At 34.1% G+C, this 24,513-nt stretch overlaps 2 protein-coding genes across 4 annotated transcripts in view; one reads left to right on the top strand and one right to left on the bottom strand.

Moving 5' to 3' along the window:
* Positions 1 to 24,513, top strand: part of LOC123564231 (BTB/POZ domain-containing protein KCTD5-like) — a 425,345-nt gene that overhangs the window by 194,431 nt on the left and 206,401 nt on the right. The window lies entirely within an intron of this gene.
* LOC123562823 (prostate stem cell antigen-like) overlaps positions 1 to 24,513 on the bottom strand; it is a 53,993-nt gene that overhangs the window by 7,146 nt on the left and 22,334 nt on the right. Inside the window, exon 1 of one of the 3 annotated variants that reach the window (XM_045355424.2) lies at positions 5,113 to 5,248. The exons of the other annotated variants lie outside the window; for them this stretch is intronic. Within the exon in view, the coding sequence (XP_045211359.1) occupies positions 5,113 to 5,209 (97 nt within the window). The 5' untranslated portion in view covers positions 5,210 to 5,248. Of the gene's footprint in view, positions 1 to 5,112; positions 5,249 to 24,513 lie in introns of those variants that run through there. 3 annotated transcript variants of the gene reach the window in all.

Raw genomic sequence — 24,513 nt, 5'->3', positions numbered from 1 at the left:
TCCCGCCAAAAATGCATTAAAGATGGCTGACAGTACTCATGTTTCCCTCCAAAAAAAAAGTTACAGCTGTAATTTTAAGACATGACCATTTTACAGCTGTAACTTTCAACTTAAATTTTTACAGCTGTATTTTTGAGACCTGCAATTATTTTACACCTGTTAATTTCAACTGTATTTCTGGTAATTCTCCACTTTAATGAAAGCACAATACGTTCACCCTTCTTAACCCTCCTTTTAGTATCTATTAAGCTAGCTAATGATAATATGTGATCAGTGGTGCTTCTGTCTTTTCGAAACCAAAACCGCTAATCGGCTATTTTATTGTGTCTGTCAAACAACTTATTATGACGACAATTTGAAATGGAACAATACATTTGGTACATAGCTGGTGCTAGAGAAATACCTCTATAAGACATAAGATCTCTTTTATCTCAAGTCTGTGATTTTGGAAAGGGGTTAATTATACATTTAATTTATGACGACAATTTTGTTTAAAAGAAACAGCTATCTGGTCAAATCAAGACCTGTCCCGAAATATAAAATTGGATATAACGTGTAAAAGTACCAATTAACATTCTATAGAAAATACGAAAATAAATTTCTTTCCTTGACCAGTGTGGACTGAGATTTAATCTCTATTCTATATGCACAATTTAAACGATAGCAATTTTTACTTCTGCAATGGACATGTTTTCATGGAAACTTATAGCTCTGTAGATTGAAGGAAATTATTATTATGGATGTCAGATAGTAAACTATCTTTATCTGTCCTATGATATCTATTTATATACAAATAGTTTAAAATTCACTCAAATGATTATATTTTTACTTTGAATCTACCGATTTTTATCATTCTTATGTCATTTTGTTTCCAAAAAATTGCTCTATAATGTGCTGAAAACCGCATTTAAAAATAACCACCGGTTACGGAACTACACACGGAGTATCATTATTTATTGAACGCCCCTCGTATTGTGAGATACCTATACGTCTGCGCTCTATTGATAATCACGTGATGTTTGCTGACGGGAATTCCGTTTTTTTATAAACCGAGAAACCCTTATCAGAAATTGTAGACGACTGTTTTTATCCTAAATTTATTAGGAAAACAACGATTTTCAACAGAATTTGATGAAAAATACATTGTCAGAATATCGAATATGCAGCAGATAGGTGAATATAGCAAAAGTTTGATTTTTTTAAAATCTGACACCACGATGTGTGGGTTAGTCGCTTTAAGATATAATGTATTTAAGGAACTATCATCTCCTTTTAAAGCAGATTAGATCCCACTTGATCAATAAGAATATACATGTACATAAGTATTCAGAAGACGACCTTTTAATTCTTGACTAAGGTCTCCTCATATCCATATTCATCTGTTCATTTAATGTTTTACTTATTAAACATTCAATGCAAATATATATTATAAGCCTAAAACAGATAAGCAATGAATAACCAGAAGAAGCAATTTCATCGTTCAAATTTGCGTTTTAAATTTAAGCAAATGAATGTGCATATGATATAATCCTAATATTGACATTCTTTGGGTGAATATTGCTTCTTCAGTTTTATAGGTTAACAAGAAATATCTTTAAAAATGATGGCCGGCGAATTGTAATAAGGAAAGAAGTTTATGAATTTTTCATCTAACATTCATCTTTCATCTAACATTTTGCAAAACTGAACACCGCACTGTAACAATTTAAATGGTTCTCTTTTAATTTTTCGCAAAGGTTTCGTAGGGTTGCAATTTTGTTTCGTTTATCCTTAAACGAATAATTACAGCAGTTGTTTGATGAAGATTCATGAAGCGGTTCATGAGAATAGGTCATTAAACGTGTTTATATTTTTAGCTAAATTGGTTCCTACCCCCATTTGCAGCAAAATAGCAAGAGACCTTACGATATTGTTACACATCGAGTTTGATAAAAATCCATTACATTTTAGTGGTTAATGCGAAGAAAGGCATATCTACTTTTAGCTATAGTGGTCTCTAATAGGGCCCAAGTTCCTATATAAATTAATTTGGAAGAGGACCTTATAATGATGCTCCAGACCAAGTATGACAAAGATCCCGCTTTAACAAATGCATATTCGCTATTCATGAATCTTTGGACAATGACGTCACACCTATAAAAAAGTGAAGGTCAAGCAAAACTTACAATTGTAATTATTTCAATATTTCTGTTTCATAAGCAAAGTTTGACCGTAGTCATATCACATAGATAAACTGTATGCAGCGTACCTCCATTTCAGTGTAATGAGATTCAATCGTTATAAAGCATATATATAATAAAACAGATTTCAACTGAGTTCAATATGTGCATTCCATACTAAAGAAAGGTATTCATATATAATAAATCAGTTAAATAATTTATAACAAATATATCAAAGCAAACAAGTACTCATTTTAATATGCAAATTGAATAAGTCACAAAAGCAAGAAACTTTTTCATATACAGACGACAATTGTAACAAGGAAAATCTTTTAAAAAGCACTTCTCTACATAAAAGACTCTTATCACACCCTTATTCATGTGATACGCAGACCGTATTCAGCTTTTTCTTTAATTTGATATATGTTGGTATTTGAACAGGTTTTTAACATATTTATTAAACTTACTTATCATTTTGAGATATAACAATATTCTTGCTAAATATACTGAGCCAAAGTTAGCTTTAAAACTGTGAATAGCGTCGTTTAGGATAAAGGCTTTGTCTACATTTCACTCAGCGTAGCACAATCAACAGATTGAAAGAAATTGACACTCTCGTCCAATCAGGCAGAGTGTTGCATAAATCTTCCATTTTGATAAATTATCTATAATGCGTTATCAAGTAGTTTGATTTGCTATCTGAAGTCACGTGGCATAGGTAACGAAAACGAATTTAGACGGCGTCGCCGAAAAATATTCGTCACGATTTACATCGTTCATTATATCATTACATGCTGCTTTTAAATTTATTCTTTGTTTATTTATCTTATTTTTTGTATCATTTTCAAAGCTTAATAAAAAAAAAGGAAGAGAAAAACTAACACGAATACATACGTGATATATAAAAACACACAGAGCACTGTAGAGTTCGTAGCCAAACTTTTGCAAAGTACTCTGTTCTGGAAGGCATAGCACATTATGTGTTTTCTTAGACTAGATAGTATAGTGGCAATATTCGTATTACACCAACTGGTTGCTCCCTCTTTGATACATGAATATAAACATAAGATAAAAATGTCAAATTATAGAAAAAAATATATTTGTGAATGACCTCCAGAACGACCTCGACCTTGACAGTTTTTATGTCGAACAACTTTGTGAAAAATCATATACGTTGTTTGAACAATTATTTTTGTATTCTATTCGTAAATAATAAAGTATGTAAAAAGATCCTTTGGAAGCAAAGAATGCAACCAAGAAAAATAATAGCAGACTCAGTTTGATTAAGTCTGTTCACGAGAGGTTATGAAATGTGAAACACCTCTCAATGCCCCTAGCAGAAAAGCATGGATTTTTGTCAATTATTTACATGCTCATGTGCTCCTATGTTTTGGTGGTGCTGTTACCCCAACGACTTTACACAAGCCGTTGGAAAAGAAATAATTTGTAAAAAAGCTAAATTATCTTATCATAAACCGACGATTTTAAAGACAATTTGCTAAAAGATACGTAAAATAGGCTAGGGTAAGCGTTGTGTTATGTATATTAACATAACAGTAGTAAAAAGAAACATTAAAATTATTTAAAAAGTTGAAAATACACTTTACTGATGTGCTGTGTGTGTAAGAGTGTATTTTTCAAAATTTTAGGGCCCTCTTGATATTTGGAGTTTCGCAAGACGGATGATATTTTAATGACAACATTTTTCATAAATGATGGCCCTTCTCCTGCACATCCATAGAAGATTATTTGTATGTCATGGGGATACACATGAAATTCTTCTTTTTTTCAGTCCTCCACTCTAGCGTTTATATATGTTTTGAAAGTTGTGATATTCTGGAATTATCTGAAGAACGCGATATTTATATCCTGATTATTGTTTGTGCATATGATTTTCAGATTAATTGATACATTAATTTAGAAGTGTTTGATGCAGCTGAAAGGTTATTCTACAAAGTAAATACTGGTTATATACATGCGCCGTTCAGTAATATTGACAATCATTGCTAAAGTTTTTTCAAGCCTTACTTCAGAGACATGATACAATACAATGCTTGAAAATATTTACTTTATATTTTTACTTATATTAAGGACGCCTAGACTCTTCATAGAACTTCTTTTCTGTTTACAGCTTTTAATTTAGATATTAACAGTAATGTAATATACCAGATCCTCATCAAAACATCTCTGGGGCCTCCGTTGCCGAGTGGTTAAGGTCGCTGACTTCAAATCACTTGCCCTTCATCGATGTGGGTTCGAGCCTCACTCGGGGTGTTGAATTCTTCATGTGCGGAAACTATCCGCCTGGCTTACGGAAGGTCGGTGGTTCTACCCAGGTGCCCGCTCGTGATAAAATAATGCACGGAGCGGCACCTGGTGTCTTCCTCCACCATTAAAGCTGGAAAGTCGCCATATGACCTACAATTGTGTCGGTGCGTCGTAAAATCCAACACTACAACACTCAAAACACTTTGTATTGAAACTCGGTATAAATTCGATAATGATGCATTCTTTATCTTAAATGTCATATGGAATTACATCCTCTTTGCTATTTTCACTAATATCATTTATGTAGACATTCTAAGTGACTTAGATGTAGTAACGCCCACTGAAAAGTCAAATAAGCAAATGTTCAATATTAAATGGAAATATATTTGAATTATCTATTACCATTTTTTTTTGCATAAAGCAATCTTGAAAAGAATTGGTTTCAAGTATCTTTGAAAAAACGTGCACAGCACCGTAAAACGTTTACTTATGCAGTTATGGGACACTTCAAAGATGATGTTAAGACTACAACATTTTGTTAGAAAAATGAAACGCAAACAAAATAATTTTTTGAAAATATTAAGACTTTACGACAGTTTGTATGAGATTTCAAGCATTCTCGAAATATAGCAGGCCAACGTGAAATCAGTTAAAATATTATATATCTTATTATAAAAGTGCGTACCTTTGCGACATAACATCCCATTTACTACTCCAATAAGTATTAATAATCCTATATTTGAGCAATTTCTATAGCCTGTTGGTGCACATCTCTGAGACATTATTAACCAAATCTGACAAAGCCAACATGCTCCGCCAGTGTCAACCGTCTTCTAGTTAACACCAGAGAGAAACTGTCGGCAGTTCTCTGTTGACACCTTCCGAAGACGTATTGATTGTGAAATGTTCTTTATCAATACGCTAGTGTCAGAAGACGATATTACAAGTAATGACTGAACAAATTAGCATTTTCACGACTTTCTACCTTATAATTAGTAAATAACTTTTTTTCCCAGGGAGTTTCAGAAACGAATAGAGCATAGCCAACGAAAACATAACAGTTTATTTTAAGGATTTTATTATTGAAATGGCAGAAAGAGAAGTTTCCATTATATTTATGCTTATTAGAACTTGAGATCAGGACAAAGGCAGCATTTACAGAGAAAAGCATCAGATATAAAATGTTTAGTTTGTAACTTAACAACATATTTTCAAGTGATTTCCTTTGAATTTTAGCAGATAAAAGCATTGTACCAAATAGCCTTCTTTGACTGGCAGGGATTGTAATGACTTCCCGCATTGTTTAATGAACCTTTTAGCAATTGATAAATGGACTGGATAAGATAAGAGTATTACCATGTTGCCCAACGAAACAAAATTGAAATTAAAACAACTACTAAATCTTATACCTGCTATTGTAGCGTTGCGTTTATCGCTTTTAATCAGTTTTTCATTTACTACAAACTCTGTACCAGAATAAATTTGCAAGCATAAAAAATCTACTGGTAACTACTGCCAAATTAGAGTCAGAGATGGTGGGAGCGAATTATTTAATAAAAAAAAGAAGAAGAAAAAGTGGAAACTCTACAGGTCGCTCAACACGACAAAAACGAAAATGTTGCAGACTCGGTATGATTGAGCCTGTTCATGAACGGTAGTGGAAATGCATACTACCGTCCACGCCCTCTAGCCCCGGGTTGAGCAGAACTCAACATTTACACATGTTACAAGTACAGAAAAACAATTTAGAGACATCCGCAGAGTCGAGCCTTTGCATTAACCTATCCTGGAAATGGGAATTGTGGGCTCTTGATATGTCAGTCTAATTAGCTGTCTGGCTTTGCGGCCGTGCGGACTTCAAACTATGAGAAACTAACAACATTGGTCAGCACAACGCATTTTGGGTATACAATTAAAAGGTTAACGTGTGTCTGTAATAACATTGAAGAAGAAGGTTTTTTCATTAATTATTCAGGATAGATATTTAATGAAATTCACAAATGACAAGTCGCATTAACCTGAGTAAATTCGTACCACTTTAAAGGTAATGTTTTATAATATTCCGATTCTAGTTTGTCTTAATTATCTAAAAGAAATCAGGTAAAGTACATGTTCAACAAGTTCTAACTTAATCATAAACACACCCATATATACACTGATATCGTCAGTGAATGTAAGGATGCGTTTATAATTAATAAATGCACAATATTTAAACAAATAATTAAATGCGCTTGATGCGCTTTGGAGCGGACAGTAGCAAAACACTACTAAGTGTTTAACTTGCTGACTGAGCACAGAAAAATCTCACCAAAAAAAAGGAAACATTAGATTAAACTATTAATGAATACAAACATATAATGTGTCTCAAAATAGTCAGGTCATAAAACCGTTTATAATTTTACCAGATACATAAGGAAAGCCAAAATGAAGAAGACACTTATAAACTTGTATGTATTCAGGTTCTAATATATCTCGATGTAGTAGTTTCATTTGGTAACCACTTAATTTTTAAAAACAATTCTGAATTACGATATTAAAGTGCTTAGGCAATAGACATTTCACGACAAGCGTCTAAGTATTGGAAAAGTCTTGATCGGTAGACGCATTCTAAGCGAGAATTCTCGAGACGGAACGAGATTTGAAAAACTGGGGGCTCTTCAGTCAGTATTTATCGATTTTTGCAACAATGTTTCCTGATGCATAAATCGGTGAAAAAGGTTTTTCACTTCAGTGGTTTATTGATTCGGCTGATATTGACATAGGAAAACTGAAGTCCTATCTGACTGTTTAGAGTAAAAATATGGTTATGATTTGGCAGCATTTGACTGTATTCATATCAAATCAACCGTTTTTATCAGTATGTGTATTTCTTTTTTATCAAGTTGGAATAACGTGAATATTATGCAAAATTTTAGAACCCGTGTCACCACTAAGAGTCTGTTTTAAAGAAACACTAACAAAAAGGAAAAAGGGCAAAAAAACAACAAAACAACAAAAAAAAAAAAAAAAAAAACAACAAACAAACGACAATGGACTTTCGCGTTTAAACAATTACATGCTTACTTCATTTTCTTATTTTAATCATCATATTTGACTGCTTTTTGTTTCATACATAAAATGATACAAGCATATCATTTTAACACAAAACAAAATGAAACAAAAAAAAAAGTTGGGTCAGGCTACAAGTTATATCAAATTTTCACATGATCGGTATATAAGTCCTTCCCACAATTTAACATTCATCTTCTTAAATGAACATTTTAAGCCATTGTTAACAAATACGTGCAATTCAGATTTTAAAATTATTCCAGTTTTAAAACATCAAATACAAATGACTCTTAAAAATAGTCTTTGTCTAATTCATCCATTCAAAAATTACCCCCGCCCGGAACGAATTACGCACTGGTTGGATCGTTCGCATTTCAGTCGAGCGATCACATGTTTGGTGTCTGGTACGGCCACTCTATCCGTAAGTATTATTTATCAATGAGACAAGTTTAAGTTACTGTGGAAATAGTATAGTGCTTGCAAAAAGTAAATAAATAATATGTTGAAGAAAACGTGTGTATAAAATAGAAAAAGTGGAAACTCCACAAATCGCTCAACACAACAAAAACGAAAATGTTGCAGGCTCGGTTTGATTGAGCCTGTTCATGGACGGTAGTGGAAATGCATGCTACCGTCCACGCCCTCTAGCCCCGGGTTGAGCAGAACTCAACATTTACACATGCTAAAAGTACAAAAAAACAAAACAATTTAGAGACATCCGTAGATGTAACCTTCAATGCTACACTAGTGTGTAATTCCATGAAAAGCGGCGTATGGTCCCCAGTTAAAAAAATGGGTTTGCCCTAAACGAGAAAACAATGAGCAGAACTAAACAAACTGAAATTACCCTAAACAAACAATAATTATTCCCTTATAAGTTGGTCGAAATATGCACAATCAAAACGACATGAAGTTAATGTCAGACGTAAAAATTTACGGACATGAAATAAATAGATTATTGTACTTATCCATTTGATGTCCATTATTTGTGTTGGGTTTACACCGTTTCTCAACAACCTTGTCACGGCGGTTTGCTTACACAACCTGTTTTATACTTTCTAACCAGTAGGTACTCTCCGTAAGAAATTTACATCTTCCCCACTTCATGCAGTGCTGTAGGAAGTCGGGCCCGAACCAACATCTCCAGATTCCGGAGAAAACCGCATTTAGTTATTTATGAAATAGCTGAAACGGGCATAAACTTTATACGAAAAAAACCCCACAAAAAACAAAAAACAAAAACAAAAACAACAAAAAACACTATTTAATAACGCTACAAGCCGTAAAATAAGGGCTGCAAATAAATTAATAAATTCCACAAACAGACAATATGAACTTGGTTGGAAAATGCGGGCAAAGACATGTTTAAAGTTTCTTAAACTTCCTAATTTTCTTAGCATTGTAGCGTGAAAATAAACCCGGTAGTCAAGGATTTTGTTATCTTATTCTATTCAAAAACATCCCGGGATCATTTTCAGAAAATTTCTAAAAATCTATGGAGGAGAGAACGAGCAATAAAATGTTTAATAAAAAGTATCATTTTTTTCATTACGCTTTTTTTGTGTATGTAACATACATTCAGGCATACAATAAAAATCAGAAAGAAATCGGAGAATTGTTAACAAAATTGAAGTACGCTTAAAATGCAATTTATGTTGTTGTTTTTATTTTTCCCTTAATCTCGCGTGAAAAGGATTGTAGGGGAAAATTGAACACAATACAGCGAAAACAAAGTCGGAGACCCCGCATTTTATCTCTAATTTTACAGTAAAATAAATTTGTATTAGGAGTTTAGTTTTTTTTACACATTACTTAGTCATTCCGTTCGAAAATAATAATTTCGTAGAAAGGTTTTGGCATAGTCTTTGCATAAAGTAAGAATTCCTTCGGCGAATAGTCCGAGTACATATTTGAAAATTACATTACCGTATAGGTTTCAACGGTCCTGTTAATATAATAAATGAAATAAATTTCTTTTTGATTGAAATGGGCGCCCGAAACTAAATTAATCGCTGTAAAAACAGCAACATCAAAACTATTTAGGCTAAAACGTGATTTTTCGACGCCATTTGCGCAAAAATGTGCATTTGACCTTTTCAATAATTGTACATCGGGTGAAGATCAGCTTTTGCTATTAATTAAACAAGTTATTAAGGACGCAATTTGTGTTTGAAATTCCCGCTCATTATACCTGTCAATCATTGAAAGTACAGACGCAGCGGTTGGTCAGCTATCGTAAAACATTTAAGTAAAGCGTTCAGCTGTACAGACTATTTCATTGTTTATTCTCAACGTAGTTCGATTCAAAATTGAAGAAAACTGTCTCAAACTTAACACGCTGTACATAACCTATCTATCTATCTATCTATCTATCTCTTAGCCCCAGTTTTTGTCTTATCGTTTAATCACGGTAATTCACGGATTAACGGTAATTACTCAGTTTGCGCATGCGCAAATACTTCGTGAAATGGTCAATAGGAACATCCCCGTTAAAAGCATGCAAAAATTAAAGTCATCTCTCGTATCAAAGATTTCCGTATGAATAATATCCTTAGATGGAGACGGATGTAAACAAAACGATAGCACAGTAATAAGTTTCGCATCATTATTTACAAAGGCAACTCACTTTAGTTAATTGAGAGGTGAAAATATCCCTTTAAACGGGCACAATTATGTAGGAGTAATAATAAGCTAACCTTCATTATCTTTGTCTAAGCTGGTGGTGACAGTCCTGATTTATTTCGTTCTATTCTTACACACTGTAAGTAAAATAGCAGAATTATATCACGCAGGCAAGGTTGACACTCTTTAAAAATCATTTAAGCTCAGAAAATATTCAAACAGACACCTAGATACTGGTCCGGGTCTTGACTTCTATCAAAATACAGCTGACCAGTTTTAACTTTTGATTTTTTCATTATCATGAAAATATCGGCTTATATCAACTTTAGACCTGTATGAATTTCAATAAAACCATTTTAAATATTTCACTTTCCATCTTATTGATATATTTTTATATCTTATAACAATACACCAAAGGGAATACTCTTGACGAAACTCTATGAGTTATATTTCAGTATTATCAACTTAAAAGCGATAAAAGAGATTTAGCTTGATACTGTGGAAAATTAACGTATTCTGAAACAATTATTTGCTAAAAATGCCTACGCTTTTAACTGCAAAGGAAAAACAGAGTCAATGTACCTTAATGACATAACTTTCCATTAATCAGTCCAATGAGTATCAATATCCCATGTTTGGCAAATATTTATCAGAATATTAGACACGTAAGTTTTCTGATAAATTAAACATTCTGCAATGCCTTGCAGAATACCAATATTGTTCTCATAATTTCGTAATATGGTATTGCACTGTTGAACGTTTCAGGTTTAACCGTCACTGTAGAGTTTGAAAATGAGTTTTTAACTGGGGTATTCAGCTGGAATGTTTCCTTATGACATATAATTGTGTCGGTGCGACGTCAAACCCTACAAAAAATAAACCAGAAGTCACATCAGTAAATTCCAAATATTATGATGTTAGAATTATTACATACATATTTTTTAACTACATTCAATTGATATTCGTCTATACTTTTAATATCAAACTGATTTTGTGACATCACTAATGACACAACATTGATGAATGACGTGTCGTGAAAAAGTACATTTACATCGATATCTTTCAAATTTATTTAATCAAATAAACAAAATATGTCAATTTATAATTAAAAAGACATTGTAATAAAAGGATTATCAGGTTTAAAGGATTATCAGGTTGGTACTAAGGAATATGTACTTTTTCCCTGCAGATTCATATTCCGTTGATATTGTCACTACAACGTTTCACCAAGTACGTTCTGTCTATACATCAGGAAATTGTGAGAAATACCTATAAAGGGAAAGCAGGGAAACAAGAAACCAATATAAGGTGTTTGCTGGGTATTTGTCCATGTAAATGTGTCCATAGTGAACAGAACACCTCTATTTACTGAAGACGATCAACATCAATTAAACAGAGTTTTTTATCAATACATTATCACTTCAAAATCATCAAGCGAGAAATCAAAGGAAATGAGAAACATGATAGTGATTGATAACTGCATTCAAGCTTGGTAAGGACATTACGTAATAGAAATTGAACCTAGAAATAAAGACATATAGGGAGGTTTATTTAAATGGCAATGGTATTACAGGGATGTCAGCGATTCTTTTATTGATGAAATGTAAAGGCATGCAAAACAGACAAATGCACATGAACTTTACATCACATTTTATGTATTACGTGTAAACTGTAGGCACTCATTCAAACAAACAAACTACGAAGACGTGTAATTCTTAAGGCCGCAACTTCATGAGTTATCCTAGTTATTACTTGAAGTTTAACTGCATCATTCAAATTTCGAAGATAATAGATATCAGACACAATCACACGAACCAAAGATCTGCAATCTCCCTATTGAGTTAAGTGGGCGAACACAAAATGGAAGATATCATTTATAAATATTTTGTACAATAAGAATTGGCCATTAGATGTATCCTTGTGAAATTCCTTAAGTAGTTGTAGATTCTTTAAAAGTACTGCTAAATTGACCTAACTTAATATACTGACTTTTATTGCTAAGATAACTTTCTATTAAATTTAGGGAACTTAAAGATACAACATAAATCTGACTTATAGAGTCAGTAAAACATGTAGTACTCAATAAAATGTCTTAGAAAGATCCACAAAAAATTAAGGTGCATACTCGTTTTCATCTAATATTCGATTATCCTGAAAAGAGCGGATTGAGAGCCAAACCAGACATAAAGCGGATAAGTAAATGTTCAAGCGTTGCAATAATAACAATTTTTGGATTAATAGCTCTCCAAATTATTTTGATTTGATTGTTGGCTAATTTTCATTTATAAACTATTCATAAAAGTACAGATAAAATATATTTAAGCATTTAATTAATTTCTCAATGGTGTTCTAGATTTACTTCATTATCAATAAATTCTGTAAGAATATCTTTTGGAAGTACAGACCGCAACAAAACAAAATAATAGCAAACGCGGACTCGGACTGATTGAGTCTGTTAGTGAATATTATAAAATCTCATTTTCTATGAAAAACTCATTTGGAAGATATATTTGCCCTGACTACATCAGTTGGAGCGATATACGGCGAACGATCTCCCCACAATCACACAAAATGAATTGTAAATCAATTAAAACAATATACATGCAAAAATATATCATCTGAGCTTGTGGAGAAAATCTTGATTTATTCAGATACTGTTTTACATATCCATTTAGGGTAATATTATTTTAATTAAATAACAAACTTTGATATTCCCAACTGATCAATACAGACAAGTTAACATTACTGTTGACTGCCCCGGTATCCAAAGTTCGAGTCCTGAGGTCGTGGGTTCACTCCCTATAGACGTCATATTGAAAACGTGGAAACTAGTATTAATAGCTTCCTCGCTTGGTGCCCAGTATTAAGAGGAAAGTTCCAGGACTGCTTAATATAATGTGACTGGGATGGGATATCGTGATATTCAAGTAAAACGGCACTATAACGTTGGGCATTGTGCTTACTGTTACAATTAGACGCTGTTGTTTATATGACTGAACATTTGTCGAAGAAGACGCTAAACCTGAAGACGCAAATCAATTAAGCCGAGAATAATTCAAACAGACACATATTCTGTAAAATGCAATTTTATTTCATAGAAAATGAGATTTTAAAATATTTTGATACATTATTCAATATCAGCTTTATTCCAATATATTTTACTGTACATTTATAGGAAATTGAAAGTTCTTATGTCATGTATATGATGATGCCAAAACATCAAATGATTTAATTTTGTTGAGATGTAAGTCTACAGAAATACAAGAATACATTTCTTAGGAAAAATAAGCTTAACCACGACTTTTTTAACAAAATGAAATAGCAAGTGAATTAAACGTAAAAGTCAATTAGTTTACATTTTCGACTTAATATCTCGTGCACCAATCTAAGAACTATCAAGATTCCAAGTTTATTAATCGGCAACGACAGATAACACCCTAGGCAAAGTTTTAATGATTTCCAATTGTGGTGTTGAATGTCCTATTGTCAGAGCTAAATTCTGTTATAAAAAGTGACTGGTACCAGCTGCGGGTATTTATAAGAGTCATGTATACAAAGGGTGTAAAGAAAGTTCGTTCCGGTTAAGAAAATTACCATATTATTTTACTGAGGTTCATTCCATTCACTGAAAGACTACCACTGACCATGTTTAGGGTTTTACTATTGGATGAATTGAGATTAATGTATGACATTCTGTGAAAATCTTACCTAACATAAATGTGTTTTGTAGAACATGGTATTTTTCACTAAAATTTATTGAGTAGGCCATTTCTATACTTAACAGTAAACATATGTTGCAATATATAAGGAAGTTATTTGTTTTGTTTTATATTACAGTAGTTGAATTTGTATTGTACAAATAATAATTCATGTCTGACTTTATGTTAAAATCAATGAGAGAACTTTTGTGAAAAATTTATCTCAATAGCCCAACGTTTCCTTTAAGATATTATCATAATATTATCGTGATAGCTACCAAGCATATCGTGGCAGTTTCAAGTATTAACGTGAATATATTTTCAGGAAATAAATAAATATATCTAGAAAAAATTAATTATTGCTGAAATGTTTTGAGAAAAATGCATACATCTCGTGGAAAGTCTACAATATTAACGTGATACATACCTACCTATCTCGTGGCACAAATTAACACAGCAATCTTGAAAATAATTGGTTTCAGGTGTCATTGAAAAAACGTGCACAGCTCCGTAAAAGTTTTATTTACGCAGTTATGGGACACTTCAAGCATGAAACATTGATAAGAACACACACATTTTGTTAGACAACTAAAAGAAAAATGTGAAACAATTTTAGAAAACATTAACAGAAAGTATAGCATAAAAACGTAATGACGATAGTTTTTATGAAATTTCAAGAATTCCCGAAATATGGCAGGCCAACCTGAAATCAGTTAAAGTGGCCATATGCGCATCCTATAGGATCCGTAATCTGTACCGGTGACAGTCATAATAATAGCTAATCTCACTGTGTTCGCTTCCAGTGTATTTATACTTGATAGTACAACATCAAAAATAGAAGACAATATCTTATTAAAAGAGTTATAAGATGATAAAATAATCGTGTCATTTTTGTTTACCATTGATTTCGCGATGATTCGGGGAGTCCCGTAAACGCTTGAAACAACAACAACAGGATCAAATTTGCATAATTTATGCAGAAAAGGTGTATTCCGGAAGTCGAAGATATTTTCAAAACAAAACCAACTAGCGAGGAATTGTTACATAAAATCGTAAAAGAAATGGCATCGGTAGGTATCTTATTCATTGCAAGTGGTCGTAACCTTTGTGAAGAATTTGTTGGTAAATGAAATGTCTGTACGAAGAAAGTAATCAGCAATTTTCACCATGTTATTGCATCGGCCCGAAATCAACTCGTACCCAAACTGTTGTACTTTATTATGATGCTGTTTGTTGCAGTAAGCATTGCTTCAGTTTAGTACTGTAAGAGAGGATTTTTATTAGAATGCCCCAACCCTTTTTGAAGCCCTTCCTCGTCTTATAAACGTAATTTTTAAACGCCCCTCGCCCCCCAAATAGATCCTTTTCCCTTTTATCATAAAATTGAATATTTTTTTTAGGGAGGTGAGCCCAAAGCCCTAGCCCTGGCTCAGAAAAAAAGGAAAGTTTTTGAAATGGAAGAGGGCCCTTTATGGAAAGTCCGGGTTTCAGTCCTGATAGAGAAAAAGGAAGGGGGGCCCCCGGGCTTTGGGAGAAGGGTTTACGTGGAAGGGGTTCACGTTCAAGAAGGCGGGCCCCCAAGGTACGGATTAAGAGGAAGTGGGTTTCCAAAAGGGCGAGGCAAAGGGGGCGAGGTGGACGGGTGTCCAAGAGTTTTTTGATTTTTGGGGGAAAAGTTTTTTTTTTTTTAAACAGCGTCAAGCAAAAAGAGAGTAATTTTTTTAAAATGCCAAAAAATTTTATTTTTAAACCCCGGGGGTTTTTTATAAAATCTTTTCAGGAGATTTTTCAGTAAAAAATTGTTTTATAATATTTATAAAAAGGGAAAATTTCCGGAATTGGAAATTCCCCCCCAGAACGGAAAAGCATTTTCATTTAGTAAATTGGGTTTCCTTTTTGCCCAAAATTCTCCCCCAAAAAAACCAAAAAAAAAAAATTTTTTGGACCGGCCAAAAGAAAACCAACAAATTGCATTTTCGCCCAAACCATTGTCCAGACAAATTAGGGGACCATGCCCAAAACCCCCCCCAAAAATCCAACCAGAAACATTTGAGCTGCGCCATGAGAAAACCAACAGTAACTTTTTGGAAAACCCCAAAGCATAGTTTCCAGACCACTTGCCCCATCTGGGCCCAAAAGCCCGGCCCGGGAATCCATTGCTTTTGGGTTAAGGGTTTTCTCCAAACAAACGCAGGGACCCCTAAACCAGACTGGCAGATGCACAGGCGGGCCCGGGGATCCATGAAATTCCAAAAATGCAGAAATTTTTTGGGTTTTTTTTGTGGTGTGGCCCCCTTTTGCCCTTGAAAAAGAAACCCTATTTTTAAATTTTGGTGCAATCTAAATTTTTCAAATTTGGAATTTTTAATAAAAACTTTTTCCCCCTTTAATAGTCCAAAAATGTAAAAATGTTCTTAATCTTGTTTCAAAGAAAACACATAATAAACTAAAATGTTTGGCCCCCCCCCAAGTTTCTAAAAGGCAAATTTGGCGGGTGTTTGAATATTTTAAATTGGGTTTTCTGAAGAGTTTAAAGAAACACTTTTCTATTTTTAAAAATTGGGGTAGTTATTGACAAAAATTTCACATATTCACATGTTTTAAAGAAAAATTGTTTCACATTTAATTTAAACCATTTCAAGAAATTGAATAATTTCCCAATTTTTAAATAAATATTAAAAATCAAATACCCAAAAAAGTATATTGATGCCCAAGAAAAATCAAAGTAATCTTACGGGGGGGGTTTTTTTTTTTTTGGGTTTTTTTTTTAAAATGTAAAAAAAGGATTTTAAATTTTGGAAATATTGTTGTTTTTTTAAAAGGAAAAATTTTATCTACAAGCCCCGCGATGAGATCCCCTGGTCTTTAACTGCAAAACCCTTTACAAACTCCCCCGGGTCCAGGGTTTGATACCCAATAAACCCGGCACAGCAACAGCCAGGAGGATACCATCCGGGTCCTGGAGAAAATTTTCCCCTTTTTGGGGGGGGGGGGGGGCCAATTGTCGACAGATCCCCCAACGGGAGGAAAGAAATCTTTTTTGAAAAGAAAATTTCTTCCAAAATCCTTTTTTCAAATTATTTTTTTTGCAGGTATTTATTAAAAAAGCTTTTGAAAGGGTTAAATACACCCCCTGCATTTTCCCACCCTTTTGGGGTTAGAAACTTTTTCATTTGTTCGCCCCTTTAATTTGGGTACTTCTAGGGAAAAAAAAAAAAAGAAAAATTTTTGATTACCCACCAAAAAACCCACCTTTTAAAGGGGAATTCTTTTTATTTTCCTTTTCACTTGGAAAAAAAACTGTTGCAAAAACATAAAATTTCTGTAGTTTAATTTTTCCGGTTTTGGGATTTGCCAAAAAAAAGGTATTTAGATTGGCCCCTGTGAAACCCTTTTTGGGTTTTTCCCCTTCCCCCAACAAATTTTTAAAGGGGCAGGGGTTTCAAAGAGAGAAATCAGAACCCAAACCAAGATTCGAAAGTACAAAAATTTCATAAAACCGGAAAGCAGTCTTATGACCCAACTTTTGGGAAATAAATCTAAGTAAAAATAGAATCCAAAAAGTGCACTTTTTCCCTTTTTAAACCCAAACCCTAGTAACAAAGGGTTTAGTGCAGTTACGTTTTTGGGTCCCAAAGGGGGCCCTCTGCTTTCAAGAAATTTTTATAATCCCATATTTTAAAATTTCCCATGTCTGTACGCATTTTTATTTTTGGGAAAAACAAAAAAATTTCATGAATTTTAAAATGTTTTGGCTCCCCCAAATTTAAACAAAAATAAAATTCCCCCGGGGTTTTCCCGGGTCCCTTGTGCTTGTTGAGGTGGGGTAGCAATTCCCAAGAATTACAAAAGGGACTTCGGTTTTGGGATGAGTCCAGATCAGGGGAAGGCAAATCTTTCTTTCAACCAACAGACAATATTTTCCTTTTGGGGACATTCGGAAGGCCGGGGGTAGGAGACAGGGGGTGTGAAAACCCTCTTGCTGCGGTGAAAATACGGGACAAATATCCTGACCCAAATTTTTGGGAAAATATCCAGGTTTCCCTTCCGCCCAAATTTTTGAAAAAGACAGTAATTTCATTAAATAAAAACGTTTTCCAGGATTAGCCGTATCTTTATTCAAAGTTTTCAATAAAACTTCAAATTTCCAAAAATAGTTGCGTTTAAAATACCAAATGACTTTAGGAAGATTTAAAATTTGTAATTTTTTCTCAACTGCTGACCAGTGGTTTTTTCCTTTGCCTTTTTTAAAAGATATGAAAATTTTTACTAGATGTATAAAACAGCCCCAATTTTTTAAATTTTTTTTCCCTGATGCAAGAAAAAACGAGTTGTTTATAATTTAAATCCCTTGTAACGTGAAATTTACTGATAAGGGCTAAACAATTATTTTTCTAAATTAATTTTTTCTGCTTTTAAAGTCATATATTTCCATCGTTTTTTTCCCACAGTAAAAATAACCAAAATTTCAAATCCCAAACCCCCTGATCATACTGGTAAAAATTTGTTTCTCCCTTTTTGGGGTAACTGGGGGGGATCATGACCCAACGGGTAATTTTGGGGCAGCCCTGTTCATAATCTCCAGTTTTTTCCCAAATTCGGCGGGATCTTTTTGAAATGCACCCCCCTTTTAAACCAGTTATTGGAAACTTTTACAAGCTTAAAGAAACAATTTAAATTAAAAAAATTTTAAATCAGGGTAATTTTTAAAAAAAAGATTACTTTGATGCACCCAAAACTGTAAAAAATCAAATATTAAAAATAACGGCAAAAAAATTCAACCTTTAGAAATAAAAAAATGTACCTTTTTTGGGAAACTTTGGGAAATTTATTTGGCACTGACTTTTTCCACTGGGGGCCCGGGGGTTATTTTTTTCAAAAATATTTTTCGAAAGAATCAATGCTTTTTCGGATTAAGAAAAAATAAAACAATGGTTACTTGAAATACATCTTTTTTTTTTTCCCTCAAGAAAAACAAAACAAATACAGGAATGTAATCTCAAAAAAGGGAACCCCTGAAGGGGCCCCCGGGCCCACTCCCCTTTAGTTTCCCACTGCTTCCTTTAAACCTTTTAAAGATAAGCCAAAAAAAATTATTTTTTTCCGGGGGAAACCCCTCTCCAAAAAATTTGGGGGTTAGGGTATCCCCGGAATTTTTTTTTTGGGGGGGAAAGGGGGGTTTTTTTATTAAAAAAACCTTCTCGGAAATTATTTTTTGTAAAGTTTTTGAAAAAAAATTTTCCTAAGGTCATAAAAACAATTTAGGGGGTGGGGGCCAAACAATTGGGGTTGGGGTGGGGATCCCGGGAAAACAAAATTTTTTTTACGCATAGATTGTCTCTGTGACAATTATACCCCCCCAAAAATATGGGCCTTGGCACAGAAATAACCAAAAGGTTAAACGGGAAAACCCCCTTGTTTTCCCTTTTGACCTACTTAACCCAAAAAATCAATAGAGGTCATCTGCGGATATGAAAAACCTCCGATATTTTCCATGATCCTAGCCCCAAAGAAATTCGAATTTAAAACCCCCCCAAAACATTTTTAAATGCCCCGGGTCACCTTGACATTAAAAACTGCCCTTCAAAATCTTTAGGGGGCATCCGGGGGTTCCATAAACCAAAATTCCCTAAAAATATTTTTTTCATGACCCCTAGCCCCCAAGGTTCTAAAGTTCCATCTAAAAATCGGGAAAACCCTTTATTTTTCGTTATTTTGTTTTTTTCCCCTATCCCTAAAAGCAACTCCCCTGTTTTTTTTTACAAAAAATTTTTGGGGACCCTAGCCCCAAAGCGTTTTCTACTTTTTCACCCGGAAACTGTTAAACTTTTCCCGAGTGACTTTTTCCCTTTTTTTTTTGGTCCTAAAAGGGAAAACCCTTGACCTTAATTCATGATTTTAAAACCCTGGGGTACTAAAATTTAGGATCCAGGCCCCAAAGTCTTCTAAATCATCTGGTAATTATTTAACTTTTCCCGGGGCCCATTGACCTTGCCCTTGTATTTCTGATGTTACACCTGTTATCAAAAAAAATTTAAATCCGGGCGAGCTTTCATGATTACATCCAGACCCCATAAAAACAAAGGGACCAAACGACGAGCTCATACCGGGATAAACCCCTACCCCACCCCCAATAAACTTCTTTTTGTTGGGGTATAATTATGCATGGAAAATGTCTGCGAAATCATTTTAAATCATGCCAGCAGTTTCCTGCCCAAAAAATTTTTAACCTTTAGCCGCTGTGGGCCCAAAAATTTTGTTTTTTGCGCCCCGTGCAAACCAAATCATCCTGCACTGGAAAAGGGTCGCGGGGGTTGGCAAATTAAAATCAGAAAATTTTTCCATTTTAAAACCCCCTTTTTAAAAATCATATTCCAAATATATGGGAAAACGGGCCCAAAATGACCTTGTTGGCCATTTTTTTTGGACAAATTGGAGAAAAAATCTTGAGGGGAGGGCCCGACAAAACCTTTTTTGGTAAAAATTGCCCTAAAAATCGACCAAATTTTCATACAAACTTTAAACATTTATTTTAAACATACGGGTTTAGTGCCCCATGCCCGTCGGGGGCACCATTTTTTTGACAAATCGAAAAAATTTTAAAAACCAAATTTTTTTAGTTATTTCTAAAAAAACAAAAAATCAACCAATTGGGTTTCAATTTTACTTTTTGGGCTAAAATTTAAACCCCAGACAAGCATTAGTAGTTCAGAACTGCCCTGTTAACAGGGGGCTAAACCCTTATTCGATGAATAGTTGGAAAAAGGGGGGCCCAAAAAAATTTTTTTAGAGATTTTCAGGCAAAAGAAAAACAAGAGCTCGTAGAACACAAAAATTGCTCCCCCTTGTCCCTTCATTAAAAAAGGAAAACAAATTTTAATTTTTTGGGGTCATTTGGGGCTTTAAAAGACTGACCTTAAAAATTAGGGGTCATTTACAAACTCATAATTGATTTCCCAATCAAGGGGTTGATCTTACCGAAAAATTTCTATTAATTTGGCAAAAAAAGTTCAAACTGTTCTGGGTTATGCTGACCTAAAAATCATAGGTTTACCCGCTGGTCATATAAACCCCCCGATTAAAATTTTTTTACCCCTGGGCCCAAAGGGGCCCCCAAAAGTTATAAAACCAAAAAAGTTTTTAACTTTTTCGGGGTAAATTTTGACCTTTTAACCTTTGGACACTGACCCTAAAAATCAAAAAAGGGGTAAATTTTGTCCCCAAAACCAGTCGCCCAAAATTTAATTTTTTCGGGATCTTGGCACCCTGCCTGAAAAAATCTGACTTTTTCTAAATTAAAAGGGGGCCCTTAATTCGGGCCAAAAATAAACTGACAAGTCATGTACTCTTGCATACAGAAAAAAATCATGACCCCCAAAAACAAGTTTTCAAAGGGGAAAAAAGCCACATATCAATATTTTTTGCCCAAAACATTGCATGTCCCAAAAACCAAACCAATTCCAAAGTCCAAAAAAGGCCAAAATTTGGGGTGGGGAATAGCGACAAAGTTTTTGAAAACTTTTGGGGCCTCAAAAAAACTTTTCCAAAGTCATCAATAGAACAGTTTCACTTTTAATACCTATTACAAAAAAAAAAACCCAAAGATTTTTAGTTTAAAGGGGGAAAAAATTGCCCAAAAGTCCTCGAGGAGCCCATGTACTTTTTCCCTAAACCTGGACAGGGGAAAAGACAGAAGTGTTAAAAGGTTCTTTTCCATCCAAAAAAAATTTTTGGCAAAATGTAAAACCTGGTACAAAAAAAAAGAAAGGTTGACCCATATCCCCAGGTAAATGGGTGCCTACTTATTCTTTGAATAGTCGGCTATAATGGGGTTAAAAAAAAAAAATTTAAAAAAAATTTCCAAGATAATCTAGTTTTTATGAAGATCATTGTGTAAATGTGGCCCAAACCCGGTTAGGGGTTTTTCCTATGAAAAACCTCTTGACCTATTTTTTTGGGGGGACCATGGGGAACCCCGGGTTTTTTAAAACCCTTGCCCTATTTTAAATAAAGATTTACTTTTGAACAATTAAAATTTCTCTGACGGAATTTTGCCCCTATATGCTTTTTCGAACTCGATCCCCCTTTAAAAGGGTTTTTTTTAGTTTACACAACGGACATACACAATCACAGATAAAAAGGCGGGACTATGCACCATATAAATATGACCAAAAAAGGACAGGGTGCCACAAACTTCAACCCCCACTTTTATACAAATTGCCCACGGGAACAGGGTCGACAAAAGCTTCAAAAGGACTGGGGTTGTACTGACACCCTTGTCTCACCAGGCAAACTTTTAAACCAAATAAAAATAAAATGCAAAAGTTCAACAAAAGTTATTTAAAGTAACAAAAAAGGAACGAAAAATTTTTAAAAAAAAAAAATTTTAGTCCCAAAAAAACCCCAAAACCAGAAAGAAGGGTCAAAAACCCCTAAAAATTTGGGTGTAACATGCATTTTGTACTCCCCAAAAAAGGGGTTTAAATTTTTTTCCCTACACCATAATAAAAAAGTTACAAAAAAAGCTATTTATAGCAACAAAAAAAGGGGAAGAAATTCTAGGATTTTAAAAAGCGGACCTCCGCTCATGATGATGAACAATTGGCCCTTTTTCCCTCAAAACCCTCTTTTGCATAAAAAATCAAAAAGAAATCCCTCCAGACAGTCATTTTTTCTTTTTTCCCTGATTTTTAACCTCAAAATTGCCCTTGCCCTTTTTGACCTAGGAACCGGGTTTTTTGCGCGGACATTCCGTCCATGGGGGTGAACTTTTGTGAAAAATTACTCAAAATCCCCCCCTTCATGAAGAAAAAATTGCCCCGGGACAAAGTTGTCATTCTTGCTCGAAAAAAATCAAACATCTCTAATTTGATTTTTTGGGGGACCTGCCCAAAAATCCCAAATTTTAAAAATGGCAATCCACTTGAGATTTGATATAATGGGTCATTATTTAAAAAAAAAAGCAAAATGGAAAAACCTTGAAAAAAATTTTCCCTTTTGCAATACACTACCTTACCAAAAGTGACATTAAACTTTAGGATATGCCCCAAACCCCCAAAAACATTTAAAAATTTTTTAACCCCTTACAAAAATTTGTTGTTTAACATGGAAAAAGTCCATTGGTAAGCGGGCTGAAAAAATTTTAATCACCAAAATAATTCTCACTATAACTGCATTCGTCCTACATAAAATATCTTCATCAGTTTTTTTGTCATTCATCATGATCTCCAAGGGTTTTACAAGTAACTATTTATAGGAAAAACCAAATAAATTAAACATCACCCCCAAAACCCCTAAAGGTTTTTCACCATCATTAAAACCATTTATCATCAAAATTACAGAAAAGTCCACCATAGATAAAAATTGATTCTCACAGTAAAAACCCCCTCGTTTCCCAAAAATTTCTATGACAGTTTCATTTGAATCTTGAAACTTGGGGCCCCCATGTATCTCCCCTTTTTTGGGACCCAGGTTCTACGGGACCAGGGTTTTGAAATAAGCCGTGGGTCATCCCCTTTTTCCATCCCCTTCCCTTTCCCTCCTCCATTCCCAATTTGTCACAAACCCTGTAAAAGTGAAAATCTTAAAAATTGGTGTTTACATATTGAATGACTTCCCTCTTTTCACCTCTTTCCCCCGCCCACGGCAACTCTTTTTGCCCACACCCTTTTTCCCCTTGAAAAAGGGAAAGGATTTTTTTTAAATAAAAATAGAAGCAATGGTCAACTTTTAAAAACCCTTTGGTTTTTAAATTCACTTAATTCCTTTTGTTTTCCCTTTAATTTTCTTTATTTTAGGTAAAAAATAAACTTTTATTTTTTTCTTTCACTTACCCAAACCCCAAAAATTTAAGGTAAAATTTAGACTGGGGGGGCTGCCCAATTTTTTAAAACAGAAAGCCCTCCTTTCGGGGAGCTCCACGACATGTAAAACCCATCCTGCCCTTAATCTTTGCTTGCCCTACATTTCACGGGGAAAAATAAAAATATTAATTTACGGGGCGGGTTTTCACCAGAATCTTTAAATAGACTATTAAATGTCTGGGACTGTAAGCAAATAAAAAATGCGTTTTTGATGGAATATTACGGTTTTTTGAGTGCAATAAAAAGGACTTCTCCCTTTTTGTCAATTTAAGGGTTCAAATTTCCCCCACGGGCCTGTTTTTAAATAAGGTTTACACTTCTGAACAGCTTGTTTTGTCAAAATTTAAAACATTTACGGAGTGATTTGCCCGTTAAAAAATTTTAAAACCAATCCCCAGCAGTTTGAATTTTCAAAACTTTTTCCCTTTCCGGCGGCCCGGGAGAAATAAGGGGAAAACAAAAGGGACGGCAAAAACCCCCTTTGACCTCTTTTTTGTGCCCCCTTGCCCTTTTAGTCGGAAATGGCGCCCTCAAAAGTTTTTGCACATCGATTTGAAAAGGTAAAATTTTTCCCCAAATTTTGATGAAATCCTTAAAGGGGTTTTAAAGGAGAAATAAGCGGACAAAAAAGGGAAAGGCTAAAACCTTTCCCCCTTAAGTTGTGACCTTTGCCCTTTGGCCCCCGGGCATGGTTTTGACTAAATGGGATCGCACATTGCCCTTTAAATGAGGATAAATTTAAACGCAATTTTTAAAAATTCCCATAAAGGGGTTTTAAAGGGATATAGACCCGGCCCACAAAATGGAAAGCAAAAAAATTTTGCCCTCGAGTTGTGGCCCTTGCCCTTTAAAGCT

This window comes from Mercenaria mercenaria, chromosome 2, assembly GCF_021730395.1.
Source record: "Mercenaria mercenaria strain notata chromosome 2, MADL_Memer_1, whole genome shotgun sequence".
Taxonomy (NCBI): domain Eukaryota; kingdom Metazoa; phylum Mollusca; class Bivalvia; order Venerida; family Veneridae; genus Mercenaria; species Mercenaria mercenaria.
The sequence above is the reverse complement of the archived record's forward strand: the minus strand, read 5'-3'. Positions and strand labels throughout refer to the sequence as shown.